Below are 25,009 nucleotides of genomic sequence, written 5' to 3' on the forward strand. Positions count from 1 at the left end.
GAACAGGACCACCCACTGCAACTCGACGAGACACATTAGACCCTTAGCACCAGACACCGGCCCCAGCACGAGGCCGGGGGAGGCACCTCGATGTCTGGGTCGACGAAATCGGCGATGTTCTTGCCGTCCATGATCTCCGGAATCATGTCATCCGCCCACTCTGGCCGCTTGAGCTCCCACTGCCGCTGCAGCGGCAGCGAGTACACGCCCGCGCCGCCCCCAGCCTCCTCGAGGTCGCGCTGAAGCGTCCGCGCCGGCGCCGGCGCCTCGAAATCAGGCAAATCCGTGCTCGACCCCGCCGCGCCGCCGGCTGGCGCCGCCGCGCCAACCGCCGCGCCGGCCGCCGCGCCGGCCGCCTTGCCCGCCGCGCGTGCCGCGAGGACGGAGGCGGGGACGAAGGTCTGCCGCCGCGCTGGCGCTCCGTCGGCAGAGGGAGGCGGCTCGGCGACTCGGATCCGGCCGATGACGGACTCGACACGCGACGACTGGAGCTTGGCCTCGACGCGCTGGGCAAGGAGCAGGTCGCACGCGGTCTGCTTGACTTGCTGCACGCCTTGCTCGGTGAAGGTGGACATGAAGACCACGTGCGCGCCTGTTCACTGGCAGAGGTGTGAAGAGACGCTGTTCACAGCGGTGAAGGTGGACATGAAGACCACGTGCGCGCCTGTTCACTGGCAGAGGTGTGAAGAGACGCTGTTCACAGCGGTGAAGGTGGACATGAAGACCACGTGCGCGCCCGCGTCGCGCATCGTCTGCAGCAGCGCCTCCTCTGGCGGGGTGAGGTCGGAGGGGTCTCGCGCGTCCGTCTTGTTGACGGCGACGACGAGGGGCTTGCCTATCAATTCGCTATTGCCCAACTGTTAAATGAACTCTTCATTGACGCCCGTGCGACGAGGAGGGGCTTTCTTGCAAAGAGCGGCTTGATCTGGTCGAAGAGGGCGACCTGCTCGGCGATCGAGTGGCCGCACTCCTCGGAGATGTCGAGGACGTACAGGACGCAGCACTGCAGGTGCGCGAGAGCGGTAATCGACTGCATCTCGATCGTGTTTCGCTCCTCGAGCGGCTTGTCGAGCACGCCGGGCGTGTCGATGACCTGCCAGCGGAGGTACTTGTAGTCCAAGTGGCCGACGAAGAGCGACTTTGTGGTGAAGGCGTACGGCTGCACGTCGACGTTTGCGCGCGTGACCCGGTTCATGAAGGACGACTTGCCAACGTTGGGGTAGCCAGCGATGATGATGGTGCGGGTGGCCGGGTCGATAGCGGGCAGGCGCATCATGTGCTGCCGCACCTGCTCGAGGTACTCGAGCGCGCCCTTCTGCCGCTTCATCACCGTGCACATCCGGCCCAGGGCGGCGCGCTTGAGCGACTTGCAGCGGTAGAGCGAGTCGCCGTACTTAAGAAGCTTGACATAGTCGCGACCGACCTGGAGGGAGGGGAGGGAGAAAGGGGCGAGAGGGGGGGGGGGGCATGGGGCGGGAGCCGGCGGCGCAACGAGAGGAGACGCGCACGGGCGTGTGTGGCGGGCGATGCGTGGCGGCGAGGGCGGGATAGAGGGCGTGCAGCGCGCGCCCGGTCGATCAGCTGCTTGGCGAGGTTGAGCTGGCCGAGGGCAAGCTTGAAGTGGTCCCGGTCGTACAGCACGTTGACGAGGTCCGCGTAGAACGGGTGGATGTCGTCCAGGCGCGGGAAGTCGGTCAGGATCTGAGTGAGCTTGTCGTGGTAGTTCATGTGCGTGTACTTGACCTGCGGGCGTGGCGGCGCGGTGGCGCCGTCACGACGCCTGCCTCTCAAGCCGCGGCCGGACACGGCGGCCGGGCCGGCGCGCGCGCCTTGCGCATGTAAAACTGCCGGATGCGGACAATGTTGTAGCCGGGGTGGACCACGGTCGGTGTCTTGCGCTGCGTCTTGGACAGGATCACATCGATGAAGTCCTTGGCCGTCGGCACCGTCTCGATCTTCTTAAAGTTGTAGACGACCATGGCCGCTGTAAAGAGAGAGTAGAGGGACGCCGGAGGCCGTAGCGGGCAGCGGGCGGAGAGCGGAGAGCGGTCCGAGTAGCGGCGAGCGCTGAGAAGGGCCTACGAGGGCACTCCGGAAAGAATTCTTAAGATACAAGCCTCTCTCACAGCACACTGGGAGCGACGCGACAGAGGAAGAAGCGACAAGGGAGACCACGACGAGAAGGGGGCGACCGCGAGGTGGCACGAAGGTTGAAGCGAGAATCGGCGAGAGACTGCGAAGAGAGATAGGAAGAGGCGGACGCCCAAGGGTGGGCGACGGCTAGCGCACCACACACCTCTCCTTAAAATCCCTGTGTGGTGGCGGCGTGCCGTCCTCCCATCCCTCCCTTGGGTTGTCCGTTTTCTTTCTTTCTTTCTTTAGCACACTGGCACGACAAGGGCGCAGACTGGCGCGGACTGGCACACACACAGGCTCCGGAAAGAATTCGAACGCGCGACCTGCACGTCGCCGTCGCACCGGCATCGTGCGGGCTTGAGGCAACAGGGTGACGTTCAACGGCCGCATGGGAGGGGGTCGCCACGTGCGGAGCTGCGGCTCAACGGCGGCCTAAGGTACGGCCTCTCCCCCTCGGCCCCCTCGAGAGAGGAGCAGAGGACTTCCACCTGACCGCGCCAGCGGGTGAAGTGGGGTGCGTCGCTGCCACAGCGACGTGGGCGTTAGCTCTCGGGGAAGATGGGCTTCGGGCCTGAGTGTGTGGTGCTAGTGTGGGAGGCTGGGGCAGGGACGGGCCTCTGCCTCTTCCTATCTCTCTTCGCAGTCTCTCGCCGCTTCTCGCTGCAACCTTCATGCCACCTCGCGGTCGTCCCACTCTCGTCGTTCTCTCCCTTGTCACTTCCTCCTCTGTCGCGTCGTTCTCTTCTGCCTCGTCCTGCGACGCCGCCGCCTGCCGGTCCCTTGTTCTCGCGGCTTCTTTCGCCTTTCGGCCGAATCGCTGAAAGAAAGAAAGAAAGAAAACAGACACCGGGCCGTCGACACTCTCAGAACCGGTAGAGCTGGGAGAGGCTGGCGAAGACGAAAGGCGGCAGCGGAGGAAGCGACACCAACAACGAGGGAAACGACCACACCGGCCGTCGTATGACGCTCGGCAAGCGAGCAAGAGAGCGAATCGGGGAGAACCGGAGCCCCGGGAGGACCGAAGGTGGAGCCCCGGGACCGAGGACTAAGCAAGTGTCTGTGTTTGGGCGTGGTGTCCAGTGTGTAATGTCCACTAGCTCCGAGTAGAGGGGGCGTCCTGCAGTTAAGGGGAAACCCGGTACGCGGGTCCAACCCTCGGAGAACTGTGTTTACTTTAAGGCCCTTGCCCTGCGAACGCGCACCCCCGGGGCTAGGGCTCTCTTGCCCGCAACCCGATCCCAATCATCCGGCCCGCTGGGTGCGCTTCTGAGCTCCCCGGCCCTGGATGTGCGGCTACTGACTGCACTCCAAGTGCTCCAAGTGCTCCAAGACAACCCAAGGGAGGGATGGGAGGACGGCACGCCGCCACCACACAGGGATTTTAAGGAGAGGGGTGAGGTGCACTAGCCGTCGCCCACCCTTGGGAGTCCGCCTCTTCCTATCTCTCTTCGCAGTCTCTCGCCGATTCTCGCTGCAACCTTCATGCCACCTCGCGGCCGTCCCACTCTCGTCGTTCTCTCCCTTGTCACTTCCTCCTCTGTCGCGTCATTCTCTTCTGCCTCGTCCTGCGCCGCCGCCGCCTGCCGGTCCCTTGTTCTCGCGGCTTCTTTCGCCTTTCGGCGCAGCTCCGCCCTCCTTGCTGCATATCCTGGCCCCTCGAGTCTATCGAGCTCCCCTCGCGCAAGGACCACATTTCTGACTCCCACTCCGATCATTTGCCTGCAGGTCATGTTGTTGCTCAGGTCCACTCTCTCTTCGAACACTCGTGCCTCTACGGATGATGCCGGCGCTGGGGTCCCCTTCGGATGCATCGTGACATCTGACAACTGAATTTCCACTGGTTCGTCCTCCTCGGAGTCATCTTCCCCGTCCTCCTTCCGTTCGGCTCTTCGCTCGGTACGTTCGGTGTGGCTCACCCTCCATGCCGTGAACAGGCGCTGAGACCGCCCTGACGCCCGATGTTTTTTTCTCGCGATGTCTCCCTTGTCGCGCCGCCGCTCGCGCCGCCTCGCCTCCGCCGCCACCACCGCCGCTCCGTCGCCAAGCCCGCCGCCGCCCACCCTCCTCCTCGACCTCCCCACGGACCTCCTCCTGCGCGCCCTCTCTCACTGCCACAGCCCCCTCGACATCGCTCGCGTCGCGGCCGTCTCGCTACTCTTTCACGCCTCGCTCGCGGCAGAGGGCATCCGCTTGTGGGCGCAAGAGCGCGGCTTCGAGCTGATGGCGCAGCCAGAGGGCGAGAGCTGCGCCGTGCGGTGGCTGTGCTATTCGGCCTTGCTATGCGAGTCCAACCCGCCGGCGAGGGCGGCGGCAGGCTCTAATCACAGCGTCTTCATCGACGGCGAGGGGCGGCTCTCGTCGTGCGGTTCAGGGCACCCCTACGCTCCAGGGCTGCTCGGCCACGGCGAGGGCGTGACGCGGCTCGACACGCCGACCCGCCTCCCGTCGACGCTGGGCGGCGAGCGCGCCATGAGTGTGTCGGCTGGAGCCGCACATAGCCTCGCCCTCACCACCGGCGGAGAGGTCTGGAGCTGGGGCAGCGGCAGCTATGGCCGGTTGGGCCACGGCGGCGGGCAGTCCCAATGGCAGCCAAAGAAGATCGAGGCCTTGGCGGGTGGCGTCGTCGCTGTCTCGGCTGGACGCGACCACAGCCTCGCCCTCACCGCCGACGGGGCCGTCTGGAGCTGGGGCGTTGGAGGCTGGGGCAAGTTGGGCCACGGCGACGAGCAGCACCAGCTGCTGCCGAAGAAGGTCGAGGCCTTTGCTGGGCAGCGCGTTGTTGCTGTGTCGGCTGGCGAGAGCCACAGCCTCGCCCTCACCGCCGACGGCGCTGTCTGGAGCTGGGGCGCAAGCTACAACGGCCAGTTGGGCCACGGCGACGAGCAGCGCCAGCTGCTGCCGAAGAAGGTCGAGGCCTTTGCTGGGCAGCGCGTTGTTGCTGTGTCGGCTGGCGAGAGCCACAGCCTCGCCCTCACCGCCGACGGCGCTGTCTGGAGCTGGGGCTTTGGAGCCGGTGGCCGGCTGGGCCACGGCGACCTGCAGAACCAGCTGCTGCCAAAGAAGGTCGAGGCCTTTGCTGGGCGGCGCGTCGTCGCTGTGTCGGCAGGAGAGTACCACAGCCTCGCCCTCACCGCCGATGGCGCCGTCTGGAGCTGCGGCGCAGGCTACAGCGGCCAGTTGGGCCACGGCGACCAGCAGCGCCAGCTGCTGCCAAAGAAGATCGAGGCCTTTGCTGGCCGGCGCGTCGTCGCTGTCTCGGCGGGACGCGAACACAGCCTCGCCCTCACCGCCGACGGCGCCGTCTTCACGTGGGGCAGGGGCGAATGCGGCTGCCTAGGCCACGGAGAGGACCCGCCGAACCACCTGAGACTGCCCAAGAAGATCGAGGCGTGGGCGCCGGGGCGGTGAGTAGGCAAGGCGTGAGTGCGAGGCGGCGAGGAGCCGAGGAGGAGCACTAGCCGTGGGCTTCACCGCTGGCGGCACGCTACGAGCTTTTGAGAGCTTGTGAGCCGCGAGCTTGCGAGCTGCTTGCGCGCGGCGTTGCTCCGCTCGTGCCGTTCCCGTTGCCGGTTGAAGACAGAAGAGGGACTCGCCTTTAGATTTTTCTTCTTTTGATTGATTCGCCCACGGTGGAGAGCTTGTGCCGCCGTCGCTCTCGGTGGTGAACGTGCCCTCCGCAGGGGGGGCGGCTCCCCGGACGCCGGAGGCCCTCGGTTTGCGACATTGGGGTGGGGGATGCTCTCATTTTTTCAAGCGGCCTAGCCTATTCTTCACGTAGTCCCCCCGCGTGCTTTCTTTTTCTCCGCGATGTCCACTCCGCCGCGCCGCCGTGCGCCTGTCTTTGTTTGAAGTCAAAAGTCGAATCAGAGCGGTGTCGGCGTTGTCCTGAGTTTTCTCCCACGGACCGCCCGTCCGGCACCGCTCCGGGACGCACGCCGGCGAAACACCATCAAGCTGCTGTACGGCCCCGGCATCGCCTCCCCTGGCTTAGCTAGACTGAGAGATATTGTGCACAAGGTTGGTCTCTACAATATATACACTGACACTTTACCACTCAGAGCTCGTCCCGGTCCGCCACAGCGATCCTCGGCCTCCGGAGGGCCCCCGGCCGCGGCGCGGTGCGGCGGCGTCACAAATCCGACCACAGAGCACCGGGACGCGGTCGGGCGATCTGAGGCCCAACTAGGCGTATGGATTGCCCACCCAGGGCTATCACCTGGACCCATCAACAGGCGCCTGCGGCGCCGTGGACAGGAGGTGTTGTTCACACCTGTCCAACCATTCATGCTGCACATTACTCGAGTAGACGCCCGTGAAGCGCCCGCCAGAGGCGCCCATGGACTGCCACGTCTCCGCCGCGAGCGACGTCTGCTACGAGAAGGGCTGGCCGATCCCGTTCATCTGGCAGCGCGACAGCGACTGCTGCGCGTGCCAGGGCAGAGGACGGTGCGCCAACGGCTTTCAGATGGCCGCCGGCGCCACGTCCGGCGACTGCGCCAGCTTCGCCGCCGGTGGCGAATGCCAGTCGCAAAGCACGTGCTGCGTGCCCGATCCTTCGGGTCCGAGCCGGTCGTTTCGCCGCTCGGCCGATCCGGTGGCGAGCTTCGCAGCCGCCGAGGCGTACTGCGGCGACAGCGGCCTCGCGAGAATAGACTCGGCGGCGGAGAACGCCCTCGCTGCCGAGGCGTGTGGCGATGCGGTCTGCTGGCTCTCCTTCCGAGACCCCAGCTTGGGCGGCCACTGGCGTTGGCCCGGCGACGAACTGCCTCTCTACACAAATTGGAACGGCGAATACAAGCAGCCGGGCCTTGACGACAATGGCGGCGAGCGAGAGCCATACTCGACGCTCAACACGCGCGGCACGCTGTGGACGCGCGGCAGCCGGACCGACCTGTCGGTTTGCTGCTGCGTGGCCGCGGCGCGCACGCCGCAGACGCGTCCGTGACACGTCCGTGACACGTCCCTGCGCAGGTGCTCGACGGCACGTGGTTCGACGCTGCGGATCTAGGGACGGCGCACGCGCTTTGCAACATGCCGCTCGAGGACGCGCCGCCCCGCCCTCCGCCGCCTCCGCCGCCGCCTCCGCCGCCGCCCTCGGCGCCTCTTCCGCCCGGCAGCTGCCCAAGGGGCTGGGAGCGGGGCGGGAGCAAGTGCGCGCGGCGCACCACGGCTGATGCGCTGCCCAGGCCGCCCCTTCCCAGAAGGCCCGCCGCGGCTGTAGGTGCTACCGTCTCATCGGCCGGGCCTCGCAGGCGGGGTGCCAGGACATGTGCGCCGCCGCGCTGCCCGGCGCAGGGCTGGTGCGCTGCCCTCGGAGCCCTCCGAGCCAGCCGCCAGCAGCCAACCAGCAGCCAACCTCAGCCTTCCTGCCTTCCTGCCCCCTCCTCCCCTCCCTCGCGCCTCTCGACCCGCGGCGGCGTGGCGCGCCAGGTCTGCATCGAGTCGCGCGCCGAGCAGGACTTCCTCCGAGCAACCTTTGGCCGAGTCGGGGAGGGCTGCTGTCGCTGGCGCCGCCGCCGCAGGCGACGAGCCCTCACGCCGCAGCGGTGAGCTCTCCCCGCCCGCCGCCGCCGCGCAGGCCGGACCCGTTCATCGGAGACTTTGGCAGCGACCAGTCCTGCTGCACCTGGTCCGGCCTCTTCCAGGACCCCTCGGCCGACAGCGGCTTCCGGGCCCCCAATGCCGCGGCCGCCCCACAAGTCCCAGCCCAGTCGCCCCCACATTGAGTTCGCGCACCCGACGCACTGTAGGGCGACGCGGCGGCGGGATGGGACTTGTGGCGCGCGGGCGGCTGCGACTCGGGCTTCCGTGCTTGGTCGCGGGGGGAGCCGAACCAGTGGGGTGGCCTGGAGGAGGATTGCGCCCTCCTGTTTGGGCCCGGGGAGGGGTGGGTCGACATCGGCTGCGGCGGGGAGTACCGCTGCCTCTGCGAGGTCCCCCCCTCCCCCCTCTCTCCCCTCCTTCCCCCGGCTCGATCCACGCTCCCGACTCCCGCCCCTCCCTCCCCCGCTCCAGCCCCCTGCGCGATCCAATTCCCGAGATCCAATCTCCGGACGCCCCCCCCCCCCGCCCCCCCGCCCCGCCCCGCCAGGTCGCCCTCGCCCGTGGCCCGCTCGACGCGGCGGCGCCGCTGCTGAGAGCAGGCCACGCCTCCGCCTCGCTCGGGGTCGGTGTCGCGGTCGGCTTTGCGCTGCTCGCCGCCGCGGTGCGCCTTTTCCCCCGGTCTCTTCTCTTCTCTTCTCTCCCCGCCCCCTACCCCTCCCCCCTCCCCCCCTGGCCCCCCCCACTCCCCTCCTGCCAGGCGTGCCTCCTCGGCCGCGCGAGGCGCAAGCGGGCGGGCGGGCAAGGCGGCGCCGCCCGCGTCATCGAGCTCCCTACGGTCGTCGCGTCGCCCCTCGTCTCGCCCCTCGTGACGAGCGCCGCCACGCGCGCCGCCGATGGCCTCTCCCGCTGCGCGCAGTGCGGCCACGCCTCCCCGTCCGCAAACAACTTTTGCCCGCTCTGCGGCGCGAGCACGAATCTCGGCCTCGTTCCGGGCGCCGTCGTGGTGCAGGCCGCGCCCGAAGGGGGCAAGCAAGCGTGAGGGCGCGGGGTGGAGCAACTCGTGTAACCGACGTCGCACGTTTCCTGCGTGGGGCGGCCCCGACGCGCTTAAATCCCAGCACGCGCCGCCTAGAGTACTCTTCCCGTCGTCCCTCTCCGCCGCCGATGGCGTCGGCAAGAGCCTGCAGCTTCGCGTCTGCCCGAGTGTCGCCAGCCTCGGCGCACGCGTCCTGCGCGTCGAAGAAGAGCGCAAGCAGCGAGGCGTCGTCCATTCGCGCGGCTGCTCGTTGGGCGAATTCTTTTTCCGCTGAAGAAAAACAGCAAAAAGAGGAGGCGGTCGCTACCCCGTCGGCAGCCTACCGCTTACCCCCGGCCGGATCTGCCACTCCGCAAGATCGCGCTATGCTAATGCGATCAACGGCCAATCAATCCGAGTACCGACAGAGAGATTTTTAGCATAGGAGCTGCCAACAAGTTCAGAGACCCGAGACCGCTGAGATCTAAGTATGGATGGGGCTTATGGCTGGGGTGGCAGCCGAGGTAGGTACGCCCTTCTCACAGCCCCGGCGCCCATGCCTCGATCTTCTTGGGTAGCAGCTGGTTCGACAGGTCCTCTCCGTGGCCAAGGCAGCCGTATTCGCCCTCGCCCCAGGCAAAGACGGGGCCGCTGGCGGTGAAGGCGAGGCTATGGCAGCTTCCAGCCGACACAGCGACGACGCGCTGGCCCGCCAAGGTCTCGATCTTCTTCGGCAGCAGCTGCGTCTCCTCGTCGCCGTGGCCAAGCCGGCCTTCATTTCCACGGCCCCAGCTCCAGATGCTGCCGTCGACGGTGATGGCGAGACTGTGAGCCCCTCCAACCGACACGGCGACGGCGTTCTGGCCAGCAAAGGCCTCGACCTTCTTGGGCAGCAGTTGCTCCTGCTGGTCGCCGTGGCCCAGCCGGCCACCGGCTCCATCGCCCCAGCTCCAGACGGCGCCGTCGGCGGTGAGGGTGATGCTGTGATCTTCCGCCGAGACAGCGATGACGCGCTGGCCAGCCAAGGCCTCGACCTTCTTGGGCAGGAGCTGGTCCTGCGTGTCGCCGTGGCCAAGCCGGCCGTTCCCTCCCCAACCCCAGCTCCAGACGCTGCCGTCGGCGGTGAGGGCGAGGCTGTGGCACTCTCCGGCCGACACAGCGATGACGCGCCACCCCGCCAAGGCCTCGACCTTCTTCGGCAGCAGCTCGCGCTGCTGGTCGCCGTGGCCCAACCGGCCAGAGTATCCCCAGCCCCAGCTCCAGACGGCGCCATCGGCGGTGATCGTGAGGCTGTGAGCCCTTCCAGCCGACACAGCGACGACACGCTGGCCAGCAAAGGCCTCGACCTTCGTCGGCTGCCACTGCTCCTGCTCGTCGCCGTGGCCCAGCTGGCCAAAGCATCCCTCACCCCAGCTCCAAACGGCGCTGCCGGCGGTGAGGGCGAGGCTGTGGACACCTCCAACCGACACGCTCACAGCGCGCTCGTCACCCAGCGTCGACGGGAGGCGGGTCGGCGAGTTGAGCCGCGTCACGCCCTCGGCGTGACCGAGGAGGGCTGGCTCGTCATCCGCCGACTCGCACGACGAGAGCCGCCCCTCGCCATCAATGAAGAGGCTGTGCCAATAGCCTGCCGCCGCCCTCGCCGGCGCGTTGGCCTCGCGTAGCAACGCCGAATAGCACAGCCACCGCACGGCGCAGCCCTCGTCTTCGGGCTGCGCTGGCAGCTCGAAGCCGCGCTCTTGCGCCCACAAGCGGATGCCCTGCTCCGCGAGCGAGGCGTGAAAGACGAGCGAGACGGCCCCGACGCGAGCAATGTCGACGGGGCTTTCGAAGCGGGAGAGGACGCGCTCGAGGAGCTCCCTGGGGAGGTCGAGCAGCCGGGCGGGCGGCGGCGCGTCTGGCGAGGGCGCGGCGGCCGAGGCGGTGGCGAGGCGGCGCGAGGGGCGGCGACAAAATGGACATCGCGAAGAAAAGAATTCCTGCGCACCCTGCCCGCGTTTTTTGCCTGCTCTAGCCTCGCATGTCACTTCCTGTCGTCTGTTGTTTGTTGTGCCCTTGTTTGTTCCTTCGGCACCTTGGCTGGGGGAGGCGACAGGGAGGGGGCGCGGCCTTGAGTTATGTGTACGCCAACTCAGGGTGTGTGGCAGCCCAGCTGGCTGTGTGTCTTGTGAGCTTGTTTGTGTCTGTGTGTCGCTCGTGCGTGTCGTCATCATCTGTCCCGCGTCCACCCATACCGCGCTGGTGTCCAGTCCGAGCCTGACTGTTGTTCATCTTTCTACCTACCTACCTACCTTGCTTGTTGTTTGTTTGTTGCTTGGAAGCGCAGGGAGTTCATTTTATTAAAAAGCGCAGGGAGGAGATGGCGGAGGAGGCAGCCACCGTGGAGATGGTGGTGCACGTGAGCAATGTCTCCAGAGCCAGGCCGCCGCCGCCGCCGCCATCACCATGTGCGCCGAGCTTTGTTGAGCTCCAGCTCGCGCTGCGATCCTGCGCGACGTAATTCTTTCTTTTCGGGCTAGGCGGGCTGGCGATTGCGGGCGCCGTCCTCGCACTTCCCAAACGCGATGGCTCCCATCAAGTGGAACGCACCTACGATTGCTCTGACCGTGAACGCCATCCTCGTCGGATTGGCTGGCTTGGCTTCGCTGTCGGGCGATGACTCCGCGTTGCCGCCCGCATTCAAAACGGACAACGCGCATGTCGTGCGCGCCCTCGGGCATGAACTGTTCATCATGATGTGCTTGATGACCTGCGGCATCGTGAACAACATGGCGCAGAAGATGTGCCCGTATTTCGGTGCGGGGCTCCTCGTGTCGGTCTGGGTGCACATCAAGGGCGATGATGTGTCGGGCGGAGTGATGAACTTGTGCATTGCGATGATGCATTTATACTTTGGGCTCGTCTGGAAGGAGAAGGAAGGGGGGAGCAAGAAGGTGTAAACCGTGTTGTGTTGATCCCAACAGTCGGGCTAATATACACCGCTAGCGCCAACGCGACGCTTTGCTCGCGTGAGAGTGTGTGCTCACATGTGTACAGGAGGGTACAGCTCACACCCAAGCACTTACCACACACCACTCGATACGGCTTCTCTCCCCGACTCACGTCCAACTCACACTCACATCCAACTGTGACGCATGCATGCATGCATGGTGGTGCGGCCGCCGTGCGTATGAGGGGTGTGTCGACACGGAGTGGGTACACCGCGTACGGCACAAGAGAACGCTCGTTTCAGCCGCAAGCGTTTCAGCCACAAGCCTACCGTTAGTACCCGGTACAGCGACCTCTGGTATACCCAGGGTGCGTAAATAAATAAATAAATGAATGCGATTTAGGACACGCTTGCGCTGCTGCCACGTTGTATGTGGACGCTGGACACTGCCACAGACTGATCTCGAAAGCCGTAGGTTCGACTAGTGTCGGCGTCGGACTCCACAAACACCGCAAGTGTGTCGTTTCCAAGGTGGCTCATGTCATGCTGCCGCCGCCAAGGCTGCCACCTCAGCCTCAAGCCCTACACCTCGGCTGCTCAGCCGAGGTAGGTACGCCCTTCTCACGGCCCCGGCGACCACGCCTCAATCTTCTTGGGCAGCGGCTGGTTCGACAGGTCCTCTCCGTGGCCCAAGCAGCCATCAACGCCCTCGCCCCAGGTAAAGACGGCGCCGTCGGCGGCGCAAGCGAGGCTGTGGTCGGATCCAGCCGACACAGCGACGACGCGCTGGCCAGCCAAGGCCTCGATCTTCTTGGGCAGCAGCTGGAGCTGCTGGTCGCCGTGGCCAAGCCGGCCGTTCCCTCCCCAGCTAACCTTGCCTCCAGCGCCCCAGCTCCAGACGGAGCCGTCGGCGGTGATGGCGAGGCTGTGCTTGCCTCCAGCCGACACAGCGACGACGCGCCGGCCAGTAAAGGCCTCGACCTTTTTGGGCAGCAGCTGGCGCTGCTGGTCGCCGTGGCCCAGTTTTTCTCCCTGGCCCCAGCTCCAGAGGGCGCCGTCGGCGGTGAGGGCGAGGCTGTGGTAATCTCCAGCCGAAACAGCGACGATGCGCTGGCCAGCAAAGGCCTCGATCTTCTTCGGCAGGATCTGGTGCTGCTGGTAGCCGTGGCCCAAGCTGCCAAAGTAGCCCTCACCCCAGCTCCAGACGGAGCCGTCGGCGGTGATGGCGAGGTTGTGGTCGCGTCCAGCCGACACAGCGACGACGCGCTGGCCAGCAAAGGCCTCGACCTTCTTCGGGAGCAGTTGCGCATGATGATTGCCGTGGCCCAAGCAGCCATGGCCTCCATTGCCCCAGTTCCAGACGGCGCCATCGGCGGTGAGGGCGGTGCTGTGAAAGCCTCCAGCAGACACAGCAATGACGCGCCGCCCCGCCAAGGTCTCGATCTTCGTCGGCTGCCACTGGTCCTGCCAGTCGCCGTGGCCCAAGCGGCCAAGGTTGCCCTCACCCCAGCTCCAAACAGCGCCGTCGGCGGTGAGGGCGAGGCTGTGGTAGACTCCAGCCGACACGCTCACGGCGCGCTCGTCACCCAGCGTTGACGGAAGGCGGGTCGGCGTGTTGAGCTGCGTCACGCCCTCGCCGTGACCGAGAAGGCCTGGAAGCTCCTCGTCCTCGTCCTCGTCGTCCTCCTCCTCGCCCTCCGTTGCCGCTGAACCGCACGACGAGAGCCGCCCCTCGCCGTCGATGAAGACGCTGTGCCGAGCGCCTGCCGCCGCCCTCGCCGGCGGGTTGGACTCGTGCAGCAACGCCGAATAGCACAGCCACCGCACGGCGCAGCCCTCGCCCGCTGGCGGCGGCGGCAGCTCGAAGCCGCGCTCTTGCGCCCACAAGCGGATGCCCTGCTCCGCGAGCGAGTGAAAGAGAAGCGAGACGGCCGCGACGCGAGCGATGTCGACGGGGCTGTCGAAGCGGGAGAGGACGCGCTCGAGGAGCTCCCTGGGGAGGTCGAGGAGCCGGGCGGGCGGCGGCGTGTCTGGCGAGGGAGCGGCGGTGGCGGCGGGGGCGAGGCGGCGCGAGGGGCGCGAGCGGCGCGGCGGGGTGGACATCGCGAAGAAAAGAAATTGCGGCGATGAACCTTGACTCTCTCAGTTAAAATCCCTGTGTGGTGGCGGCGTGCCGTCCTCCCATCCCTCCCTTGGGTTGTCTGTTTTCTTTCTTTCTTTCTTTCTGACTCTCTCACACAGGCCAACACGTGCCGGATTACTGTGCCTTCCCCGGGCACAGCCTTTCGGCTCGTGAAGGGTCGGTGCGTGTCGTGATCCCCTGGAACACCCGTACTCTCCCGCGCCATCTCCGTCGCCCTGTTCGGCTGCGGCCTTACCACCAAGATCGGGAGGCGGCCAGGCTCTACAATATCTTGACTGAGCACGACCGATGAATCGGCAGCACGGAGACAAGAAGGCTCGCTGTGTGAGTCGGCCACGCAGAGGGTCGGAACCTGCGATGTGTCAGTGCTGGGCACGTTGGCATCGCTGGTGCGCGACTGATGTTCGAGCCGCACTACCCTGGTACCTCCAGCTGCTACCTCCAGCTGCTTCACTTTTCTCGGGAAGTAGTTGGAACTCGTGGGATCAGGCGTGTAGGCCCATCCAATTTGCACGCGCTCGATGGACGCTCCGAGCACGATCTCAAAGCTCTTGACAACGCGCTCGTGGCCGACAGGGCCCAGCTGGTAGGTGCCCCACGCCTTGCACGAGACGCTTGGTTCTGGGCCGCAGGTGAAAGAGGACTGGGCCTCGCCCCCGCGCCAGATCGCGAAGGCTTGCTGGTAGACGAATGGAGTCATCCCGAAGTACTCGACCAACCGCATGAACCTCGCTTGCTTATGCGTTGCAAGAGTCTCGCCTGCAGCGTTGGTATTGCAAGGAAGATCGAGAGCCACATCCGGTGCTGCGATGGCCTTGTCCCGAAGGTAGTTGATGAGCGGCAGCATGAGCTCGATCGGCTGGTCAATGAAGAAGGCGCCGTCAGCATCCTTTGCGACGCTGTCGTCCCAACGTCCCGAGAACTTGGCTGCCAGCAGCGACGATTCGTACTGGCAGAGTGTGCTCCGCAGCACGGCGAGCTTTGTTCCACCGATGTTGATGGGCAGAACGTCGCTCGGCTTCCGGCCTGCCATGAGTTGCTTCTCGTGCTCCACGCCCTCAATTGCCTTCCGCAGGGCCTCCTCGCGCTGCTCGAGATTGGTCTCCCGCTCCTCGAGCTCAGCGCGTGCCGTGTCAAGTGCCTCGAGCACCGCGTCGCCCACCTTTCGCTTCTTGGCCGCCGACATGTCGGATACTAATCGGTAAAATCGGAAGAGATTTTTTTCCGAAGATCCGGAAAAATCTTCAGAAAGGGCGCGGGCGATTCGCTGCCCGCATGTGGTGTTAGCCGTCGCCCACCCTCGGGCGTCTACCACTTCCTATCTCTCTCCGCAGGCGTGAGTGAGTGTGAGTGAGTCACACACACACACACACTCCGCAGGCGGTCCTATCACAGCTGCGCTCCGGGTTATTTTTCTTCCCAAGCCTGAACCCGCCGAGCTGTCCGAGCTGCCAGCCAGGCGCGCAACGAAGGCGCCCGAGTCAGCCTCCGACATGCTGCGGCAGGCGACGAGCAAGCTGCGGCAGGGCAAGCGCATCCTGATCGGGCGCACCCCCTCTCTCAACAGCATGGCCGCTCGCGCGCTCCGTCCTCTCTCCACGCTCTCCTCCCGGCTGCCACTGCCCCTCCTCCCCGCACGGCTTCCGCTTCCCCTGCTGCCCCCACCGCTCCGGCTTCGTGCGCACTCGACCGTCGCCGCGCGGCCAAAGCGCTTCGATTGGGCCGATTGCCGCCGATATGATGAGGCTGGCCGCGAGGATCCGGCGGCGCCGCGCCAGCCTGCGGCGGCTCGAGGCGGCGCGGTCGGGGCGGAGGCGGCGCGCGAGGCGCGCGAGGCGCGCGAGGCGGGCGAGGCGGGCGCTCGTGTCCACCCGAGCGCCGTGGTCCACGAGGGCGCGCTGCTCGGCCGCCGGGTGACCGTCGGCCCGTACTGCGTGGTCGGCGAGCACGTGAGGCTCGCGGAGGGCGTGGACCACACCTCCAGAGTACCGAATCCGTGTGGGTTCAATCCCATGGGTGGTGTGGTAGGCTCGCGGACGGCGTGGCGCTCCACTCGCATGCCGCCGAGCCTAGACGCTGAATACGTGTTCCTGTCTCCCAACCAGCACTCGAGAGACATGCACTCTGCTGTATTCCGCTGCACTCCGCTGTCCTCGCTGTCCTCCTCTCCGTTGTCTGTCACGCGGCGCTCTGAAGACGCTGCACAGTACTCACGCCCTCATGTCGGCGTACTCAGCACGTAGGTCGTCCTGTCTGGGCACACCTCCGTCGGAGAGGGGTCCGAGATTTTCCCCTTCGCCGCCGTTGGCGCCCGCCCGCAGGACCTCAAGTACCTCGGCGAGCTCCCCCCCCTATTTCATTTTTTACCTTGTCTTTCTTTTTACAGGACCTCAAGTACCGCGGCGAGCTCTCCCCCCCTCCCTGGCGGCGTGGAGGTGTGAAGAGGCGCCCCCCCGCCACCACCGGCCTCGCCGTTGTGGGTAGGCGAGCCCTCGCACGCGCGGACCGGAAGTGTCCACGAAGTGTCCAGGAAGTGTCGAGGAGCTGTCTCGGAAGCGGTAGGCGAGCCCTCGCACACGCGGATCGGCGCTCGATGCGCCGTGCACCCGCATGCGCATGTGTGCGGCGGCACGGCGGGCGGCGGCGGGCTGACCTCGATCGGCGGCGACGACTGCCGAGACACTTCCTCGACACTTCCTCGACACTTCCCAGGCGGGCTGACCTCGATCGGCGACGACTGTCTGGTCATGTCGCACGTGCACGTCGGACACGACTGCTCCGTCGGGCCGCGCGTGGCGCCTCTTCCTAGACACTTCCTAGACACTTCCTAGACGCTTCCTAGACACTGCTCCGTCGGGCCGCGCGTGGCGCGCCTCTAGAGCTAGACCGCCCCCAGACAGCTGCCAGACTGTTGTCTGCCAGACTGCACCCAGACAGCTGCCAGACCTCCCGCCCCTCCCTCGCCACAGGTACTGGCCTCGCGCTCTTCCCTCGCAGGACACGTCACCGTCGGCGAGGGAGCGCAGGTGCTTGGACCCTTCTCGGACCCTTCTCGGACCCTTCTCGGACCCTTCCCGGAGCCTCCCTCCTTGCAGGTGTCTGGCCATGCTTGCGTCCATCAGCGTGTGTCTATCGGCGGAGGCGCCTTCGTCGCCGCTGCCGCCGTCCTGCTCGACGACCTCCTGCCGTATGGCCTCGCAGGTTAGTTAGCTGCTTAATACCTGCTTAAGACCTGCTGAATGCCTGCGAGTATACTGCCAGTTCACTGCGAATTCACCGCTGAATAACCTGCTGCCGTATGGCCTCGCAGCGGGCGCCTCGCGAGCGACGGTCGACAGCCTCAACCTGCGCGGACTGCGGCGGCTCCTCGGGACACGTCCAGGACACGTCCGGGACACGTCCGAGACATGTCCACAGGCGTGGGATACGGCGGCTCCGCACGCCCCCCGCGGAGCAGCGGGCCATGCTGCGCGCCTTCAGGCGAGAGCACTGGTAGACATAAGGGGCGGGGGGCAGAAGAAGGGGAGACGGGGGGGGGGGGGGGGGGGGCCACCCTTTCCCTTTCCCTTCCAGCCCCTTTTTTTTTTCCCCCCCCCTTCCTCCCGTTTTTTCCATTTTTTTATTTATTCCTTTATTTGGCCCCCTTTTTTTTTCCCCCCCCCCCCCTTCCGTTTTGAGCAGTCCCCCCCCCCCCCCCGGGTTCCGCTTTTTTTCCTTAGCAAAAAAACCCCCCCCCTTTTTTCTTAAGTGGCCCAAGCGGCTGGGTCCGCCCCCACCCTTTTGCTTTTCTAAATTCTCCCGTGAAACCCCCCCCCCCCCTCCCATAATCTCCCCCTTACCCATAATCCCTTTGCCTAATATCTCTCTCCGCCCCCCCCCCACACACACACACACCCCACACACCACACACCACACACCACACACCACCACCGCCACCACCACCACAACCACAACCACAACCACAACCACAACCACACCACCCATCACCCCGCAGTGCCTCCCCACACACCCCGACGCTCCCAGCCCGCTACGCAGCCTTGATTCCACACTCCGGCGAGACGGCGAGGCGGGCGGGCAAACTTGGTGCCTGTTGACTTGTGGCTTCGTGCTTGCTTTATTAGGTTCGTGCGCGATCACGCCGGTCCGCGCGGGTTGTGTTTGCCGAGCTCATCCGCTGGCATGTCGGAGCTGTGAGGGACGGCGCCCCGTTGCTTGACCCGTGCCGCAGCAGCCAATCGCGTTGGATCTACATTTAGCAGGTGTTCACTCCGCCGCTCACCTCTCGTTTCTTGTTCACTCATCACGTCACTCAAAACTTGCCTCACATTGCTCATTGGTCTCTTGCTCCCGGCCGGCCTCGTCCCTCGAGTGTCGAGACGCTCGTCCTCGTGGATCTCGACGAGCTCGAGCGGGTCGAGGCCTCGGCGCCTCGCCTCCCACTCTCCGCCACCCACTAGGTCGATCTACGAGAGCGTATAACAAAGAAGCATGCGCACACGGCGCACGAACATGCAAAAGACATGCGCAACAATCATGCTCTCTCACCACACCGGCATGTGCTGGGGTAATCCTGAAATCTCTAGTCTTTTTTAGAGATTGAGAGCCTAAAGATTTGAAAGACTCCACTCGGGTCTACAGTGCTACCCAGAGATTTGAGACCAGAGATTTGAGACTTGAGACCTCAGTCACTCGGCCTCCGGTGGGAGACTTTGAGATTAGAGACAATGGTTGGGTAGTAGGGCTAGAGGGTCGCTCTACACTTAGCCTCTGCAGCGAGCGAGCGCTCAACTTAGCCCCCGCACGGAGCCGGGCTCAGACTTAGACGCTGGAAGGCCGGGGGCCATGAACTAGACGACACGAGGCCAACTCCGGGTAAAACCCGGGTATACCTGCAAAAGTCCAGGTTTACCCGAAAAATACCTGGACGCGGTCCCGACCAGCGTATGCCGCGCACGACGCCATATCGCCGTCTCCCAGGGCCAGTGCGCTACTTGCGGCGCGCAACGCCTGCTCAAGTACGCGCACCGTACCATGTGCTGCCGCTATGCGTGCCTTAAGGCGGCTGCGGCGAAGCGGCGGGCGCGGCATGCCGATGGCAGTGCGGACGATGCGGTTGCGATGTGTTCTGCTTCAAGATCGTGGCGGTGCTTGGCATGCACTTCTGCGATCCCAATCAGCTCATCGCAACGAAGCAGCGCAACAAGCTGGCTGCTGCCAACAAGGCCCTATGCTACCTCACGCGCGGATCGTTCAAAGAGGACCAGCATACACAGGCTTCTCTGACATGCGTTTGTTTGAGCTTGAGGCTATTTGTGAAAACTATTTGGCTAGATGTCGCCGAAGTGCGCTCAAGAAGCAGCAACGAGAATCGGAAGAGGAGGATGCTGAGGCGGCGATTGCTGAGCATGAGGAGGATCGATCGCCCGCCGCGCAGGCGAAGAAAATTTGGGCGCGAGCGCCGTATATCGCGTGCCATGGCCGACTTAGCCGGTGTATGCAACGGCGACGCTGCAGCGGCGGCGACGCTGCTGCGATGGGGTACTGTAGCCCTTAGCTGCTGGACAGCACCTTGTGCAGTGGCAATGTCCACTGACTCATGGCACCAGCCTTGTGCCATGAGCGCTGTGGTCAGTTGCGCTTTGTGCGCCGGTGACGCTGCAGCAGCGACGCTGCTGCAGCAGCGACGCTGCTGCGGTGCTGCGCCTGCACAGCACCTTGGTGCACAGTGGCAATGACTCCCGGCACTTGATGTCCTCAAATGTCCACAGAGAGTATACTGGTTGTGCTCAGGTTGTGCTACATCAACAGGGTGCAACTGAGGCTGCAACTAAGGGATGAAACAGCTTTGCAACTGCTGCCCAACTTTTGTTGTATGTTGATGGGCTGCAACTGCATCCACCTGCCACCTTGGACACCTCGATACCTCAGACGCCTCTTGACAACACTCGACACCCGCTCGACACCCGCTCGACACCCTCGACACCCCTCGACACCCCTCGACACCCCTCGACACTCCTCGACACGGACAAGCATGGTTTCAGCCTCGACAGGCCTCGACAGGCCTCGACAGGCCTCGACAGGCCTCGACAGGCCTCGACACCTCTATCCCTCGACAGCAGCTCGACACCCTCGACACCGGGCCTCGACACCTCGACACCAGGGCTCAGTCGGGAGGACGACCCCGGCTAGTCGCCGACCACACCCACAAAGAAACCTGCACAAACATCGCAAGGGCGGGGACCTGTTCCTTTTTACCCATCTCACAGTAGAGAGTGTCCGTTTTTATTTATTTATTTGGTCTGATCTTGCCTGTTGCTTCTTCGTTCTTGGTCTTGACGGGCTCGTTGTGCGAGTATATGGGCCACGATGTCTCAAATATGAGGGGGTTTGACTCCTACCGGCTCCTGACGCTATCCCTGGCAGCTCTAATGACCGGGATCAGTAGTGCTATGATAGAGGGTGCCCATACTAGCGCAGGAGCTGCCACACTCGCCCGGACCGTCCCCCTCTGGGGCCGGTTCCGCAGCCAGCGAGAGCCGACAGCGGGGCCGTGCCGCGGGTGCCTACTGCCGAGTGCCACAAACACTGCGCCGTCCCGCCACCACCTACAGGCTGTCTTGTGTGATGGTTGGGATGTCCAAACGCCACCATCTTGGCTCTTGCGACCTCAAACCCGCGAGCTGTATGGGTGGTCCTGACGTCGACAGACGCCCGATGACCACGGTGAAGCTGAGCCGGAACGCGTCGACAAGTCTCGTCTGAGCCCGTGGCGGTCGCCGGCTGAGTCGCTGTGCACGGGCCGGTACCTCAGGCGTCACCTCCGCAGCCTCAGGTCTCAAACTCCACCACCTCCGCCAGGACGCCGTCGGTGGCACGTTCGGCGGCGAGTTTGTTGCAGCCCCACAGCGAGCGCGGCGTCGAGCCCATTCGGTCTGGTCGGTTCGCGGCACTCCCTGGGTGCCAGGGAGTGCCGCCGACACGCGAGCGGTGCTTCCTGGCAGCGCGCGCCGGCTGTGGGGCTGCAACAAACTCGAGACACGCTTTTTGGGACATTTTCGACGCTTTTGGCGCACAACAAGCCGACGAGCTCCCGGCGCTTCGACGCTCGAGCTCGACGCTCGGAGGCCTCGCCTCCACTCTCCGCCGCCCACTAGGTCGATCTACGAGAGCGTATAACAAAGAAGCATGCGCACACGGCGCACGAACATGCAAAAGACATGCGCATGTTATGCTCTCTCACCACAACGCACACTGTGCAGGTGTGCAAGATATCTCTCTCCGCTCAGCGCTCTGCAGTCCCAGCAACTGCACGCGCGACGAGTACATGCGACACGACGGGATCACAACCGGCATGCTCAGGCGGCCAAAACACACGTATGGAATGGGCAGCACGAGGGCCGCACTAGAGGGGTGGTCAACAGGCCCTCCCCCTCACACCTCCTCCGAGACCGAACAATCTGGGCTCGCTCGCACTGCCGCCGCCGCCTCGCCCGCCGCCCCGCCCTCTGCGCCGCCGCCGTCGTCGCGCAGCAGATCGAGCACTCCGGCAAAGCCGTGCCGGGCGGCAAGGAACTGGACGGTGCCGCGCCGCAGCTGCTTGATGGCGTCCACGTCGGCGCCCGGCGTGCCCGACAGCTGCGTGAGCCGCTCGAGTAGCAGCGCCACCAGCGGCTCCACCCCGGACTCGGTCGCAAGGTGGAGAGGGGTCATCTGGTAGTTGTCTTCTACCGTCAGCTCCCAGCACGGCGTCTGATCCGACAGCAGCCGCGCCGCCTCGACCTGCTCGGAGGCGCACGCCGCGTGCAGCGCCGTCTGCCCCTCCTCGTCCGCCCGCCACAGGGGTGCGCCCGCGCCGAGCAGCAGGCTGACGAGGGAGAGGCTGCCGTCGGAGGCCGCCTCGTGCAGCAGCGTGCGGCACTCCCGCCACTGCTTGACGGCGGCCGGGTGCTCGTGCACCAGCGCGCGCGCCGCCTCGACGTCCTCCGCCTCGACGGCCGCCTTCAGCGCCGCCGCAGCGCTCGCGATCCCATCTATCAGCTCATAATCGGAGGACTCGGTCTCGCTCCCGGCGGATGGCCGGTCGAGGATGATTGCCCTGCGGCGGCGGCGCGGCGAGCTGCTCGAGCACTCGGAGAGGTTGGAAGTCTCGCTGTGGTTGGAAGTCTCGGAGAGCGACGGCGTTCTCTCCACCGCCTTTGGCAGCGGGGCTGCTGGGGGATGCTCCGGCGACTTCTTGAGGATCCCGCGAGGGCTCTTTGGAGACTTGGAGCGCGGGCTCCGAATGGATAGCATGGCGAAGTCGGTCGCCCAAGGTAGCCACAGGTGAGAATCATCTTTTGGCAAAAGAATTTCCCATCCGCGCGACAGGCCAATCATGTCTTGAATGTCCGATACTGGAAGCCCATCTAGGCACCTTACACTCCCCCGCAGTATCGCACCTCTTGAGCGACACTACGTTTCCGCATCTGGGGATTCTCCGTCCGGGTACCCCTCTTTGTACTAGTAGCGTAGAGAGAGAGAGAGATTTTTAGCAATACCAAACAACTTTTGTTTTGTAGCGTAGTAGGATGAGATTATGAAAAACGCCGGAATTCGGACGAGTACTCTCGCCTGCACAAATTCGATAAGTGGGACAAGGAGGGATGCGTCCAGGTGGCACGTAACGCTCCGAGCCTGACCGCTCGCGGGGGGGGGGGGGGGGGGGGGGGGGGAGAAGAGACAGAAGAGCGCCCGCCGGTCTACGCGTTTCGGCATGCTGCGCGCCTGCTTCGAGAAGTCGCTGCCCTGCCTCCATCGCCGGGAATGCATGGCGCCTGCCGGTCCTGCCCCGACGAAGCCGGCCGCCGCCCTCCCCTTCGCCTCCGATCTCGGCGTCGATGAGTGGAAACTGTCAGCGTGGCGCAAGCAGCTCGGCGGCGGCGACCTGGAGCCAGTCCTCGCGAGCGGCGCCGTCGCCCTCCTCGACGCGCAGTGGATCGTCCGCCACGCCGAGGCGGGCGGCGTCCTCACCCACCGGCAGGCGCTGCCCAAAGAGGCCTTCCTCTCCCTCGCCGACCTCGTCGAGGCAACCAACGAGATATTGGACTGGCTTCCCGTCGCCGCGCTCTCCTACCCGTGGCTGACCAAGGACCACCCCGACCCGATCGGAGCCAACCTCTCCCGCGTCGCAAGGGCGCTCAAGGCCCTGCTCACGTCTCCGCGCATCACGCGGCTCGGCGTGTTTTGGGACTTCGGCTCGCTGCACCAGCACCCCGACCCCCCCAACGGCGTCATGCGCACCGAGGAGCAGAACGCGCTCTTCAAGCAGGGACTGGGCTGCCTCGGCACGCTCTACTCCCACCCGAGCACGACCGTGCTGCGGCTGACCTCCTTCCCGGACGGCCACAAGGCGGAGGACCAGGCCGAGGGCACCAACGTGGCCAAGTACTTTGACCGCGGCTGGTGCTTCACAGAGGCCAGCTGGGCTAGCCTAACCAAGGACTTCGACCTCTCGCTCGACCTCGGCAAGATGCGCGACGGCAAGGAGTACGACTACTGGAGCCTCCGAAACGACTGCGTCCAGGACGGGGGCCGGCGCCCTCCGCTGCTGCCGTCTGCGTTCGCGGCGGAGCTGGAGTCGAAGAGCTTCACCAACGGCAAGGACGACAAGCCGCTGGTGAAGCGGCTGTACGAGGCCGCCTTCGAGGAGCAGTTTGGCAAGGCAACCAAGCTGGTCTACCGCCACCTCGGCTGGGGCGACGCGGAGGCGGCGCAGCTGGCGGAGGTCCTCGCGAGCGGGGCAGCGACGCGGCTCAAGCAGCTCTATCTCACCTACAACAAGATTGGCGACGAGGGCTGCAAGGCGCTGGCCGCCGCCCTCGGCAAGGAGGGGGCAGCGCCGCAGCTCGAGATGCTCTATCTCGACCGCAACAAGATTGGCGACGAGGGCTGCAAGGCGCTGGCCGCCGCCCTCGGCAAGGAGGGGGCTGTGCGGCGGCTCGAGTATCTCAACCTCGTGAGCAACCAGATTGGCGACGAGGGCTGCAAAGTGCTGGCCGCCGCCCTCAAGGAGGGGGCCGCCCCGAGCTTGAAGGCGCGAGACGCCCCCTCGCCACACGCCCCTTCCCCGCCCAATGCTCATCGCACCCTGATCGCACCTTCCCTCGCGTGCAGACGCTCGCCGTGGGCAGCAAGAACAAGGAGCCTGAGCTGGTTGCCGTGTGCGAGGAGCGCGGCATCGACCTCTACTGAGCCTCCCAAGGCGACAGCGCGGGACCTGTCTGTCTGTCTGTCTGTCTGTCTGTCTGTCTGTCTGTCTGTCTGTCTGTCTGTCTGTTTGTCTGACGCGCGCCAGTCGCACCGACTTGGAAGTTGGAAGCACTCCGCGAAGCACTAAGCGCCATCGGCGAGGCCGGGACCTACGCCGCGCCGGGCAAGGGGCGCGCCCGGTCCTCGACGGAGCCGCGCGCCCAAAGTTTCTTTGCAGTCTCTCGCCAATTCTCGGAGCGACCTTTATGCCGCCTCGCGGTCTTCTCACTCTCGACGATCGTTCTCTCTCCTGCCGCTTGAAATCTCTAGGCGCGCGCGAGAGCAGGTTAGGCGCGCGCGAGAGCAGGCGCGCGCGAGAGCAGGCGCGCGAGAGCAGAGGCGCACACCGACGATACCCGATTTGAGGGGGCGACGATTTTCGTCGGCCACACGACTTCGGCGATCTAGCAATAGTTTACGGGGATGTACTTTTAGGTGGTAGCAAACCCTTGGCGCACGCATATCTTGGATGGCCGGCATGGGGCCTGAGGCGTCGCCCATGCTTGCCATGTGCGAGTAGATGGTACTAGAATGCACTAATAGGCTCATCGCGCAAGGTCGGGATCGCAAGTTATGCCCGCATCAAGCGCCAGTTCAGAGTCGTCCAGAGTCGACGTGGCACACACGCCGTGGCAGGCCGTGTAGCCACTGAGATGGCCTTATGACGACCCCGTTTCGGCATCGTCCCCAAGGGCAAGGCCTCTGCTCATGAGCTCCACGCGGGATGACTGGCTCACTGATCACAAATTCCCACGATATCTCACAAAGCGCCAAAATTCTTCCTACGATATCTCACAAAGCGCCAAAATTCTTCCTCGTGACAGCATAATTCGACGACTCTGATGTTGCAGAGAGAATTTGTGATCAGTTGGTTCAGCCAGTCATTCCCGCATGGAGCTCATGAGCAGAGGCCTTAGGGACGATGTCGATCGAAACGGGGTCGTCATAAGGCCAT

General features: G+C 65.1%; 5 protein-coding genes across 5 annotated transcripts; 2 read left to right on the forward strand and 3 right to left on the reverse strand.

The window, feature by feature from the left end:
* Nucleotides 1-35: 35 nt before the first annotated feature.
* Nucleotides 36-2,526, reverse strand: EMIHUDRAFT_466218 (hypothetical protein; the record flags this gene model as incomplete). The annotated part of the gene is made up of 7 exons (XM_005756757.1): nucleotides 36-592; nucleotides 646-664; nucleotides 702-835; nucleotides 871-1,423; nucleotides 1,570-1,743; nucleotides 1,860-2,078; nucleotides 2,479-2,526. 7 exons carry the CDS (start codon nucleotides 2,524-2,526, stop codon nucleotides 36-38), a joined length of 1,704 nt encoding a protein of 567 aa, XP_005756814.1.
* Nucleotides 2,527-6,472: 3,946 nt separating this feature from the next.
* EMIHUDRAFT_107762 (hypothetical protein) lies at nucleotides 6,473-8,719 on the forward strand (the record flags this gene model as incomplete). Its single annotated transcript, XM_005756758.1, has 8 exons — nucleotides 6,473-7,033; nucleotides 7,108-7,286; nucleotides 7,358-7,436; nucleotides 7,567-7,682; nucleotides 7,715-7,835; nucleotides 7,887-8,069; nucleotides 8,228-8,341; nucleotides 8,438-8,719. The coding sequence occupies 8 exons, from the start codon at nucleotides 6,473-6,475 to the stop codon at nucleotides 8,717-8,719; spliced, it is 1,635 nt and encodes a 544-aa protein (XP_005756815.1).
* Nucleotides 8,720-14,028: 5,309 nt separating this feature from the next.
* EMIHUDRAFT_221193 (hypothetical protein) lies at nucleotides 14,029-14,953 on the reverse strand (the record flags this gene model as incomplete). Its single annotated transcript, XM_005756759.1, has 2 exons — nucleotides 14,029-14,037; nucleotides 14,120-14,953. 2 exons carry the CDS (start codon nucleotides 14,951-14,953, stop codon nucleotides 14,029-14,031), a joined length of 843 nt encoding a protein of 280 aa, XP_005756816.1.
* A 256-nt stretch (nucleotides 14,954-15,209) lies between these two features.
* EMIHUDRAFT_422793 (acyl---UDP-N-acetylglucosamine acyltransferase) lies at nucleotides 15,210-17,961 on the forward strand (the record flags this gene model as incomplete). Its single annotated transcript, XM_005756760.1, has 10 exons — nucleotides 15,210-15,721; nucleotides 15,796-15,826; nucleotides 16,011-16,104; nucleotides 16,330-16,420; nucleotides 16,490-16,562; nucleotides 16,737-16,793; nucleotides 16,863-16,968; nucleotides 17,078-17,114; nucleotides 17,185-17,259; nucleotides 17,889-17,961. The coding sequence occupies exons 1-10, from the start codon at nucleotides 15,261-15,263 to the stop codon at nucleotides 17,959-17,961; spliced, it is 1,098 nt and encodes a 365-aa protein (XP_005756817.1). The 5' UTR covers nucleotides 15,210-15,260.
* Nucleotides 17,962-18,212: 251 nt separating this feature from the next.
* EMIHUDRAFT_413973 (hypothetical protein) lies at nucleotides 18,213-22,143 on the reverse strand (the record flags this gene model as incomplete). Its single annotated transcript, XM_005756761.1, has 3 exons — nucleotides 18,213-18,232; nucleotides 18,283-18,297; nucleotides 20,997-22,143. One exon carries the CDS (start codon nucleotides 22,141-22,143, stop codon nucleotides 21,199-21,201), a length of 945 nt encoding a protein of 314 aa, XP_005756818.1. The 3' UTR covers nucleotides 18,213-18,232; nucleotides 18,283-18,297; nucleotides 20,997-21,198.
* Between the last annotated feature and the right edge of the window lie 2,866 nt (nucleotides 22,144-25,009).

Source organism: Emiliania huxleyi (genome assembly GCF_000372725.1).
Source record: "Emiliania huxleyi CCMP1516 unplaced genomic scaffold EMIHUscaffold_95, whole genome shotgun sequence".
NCBI classification, from domain to species: domain Eukaryota; phylum Haptophyta; order Isochrysidales; family Noelaerhabdaceae; genus Emiliania; species Emiliania huxleyi.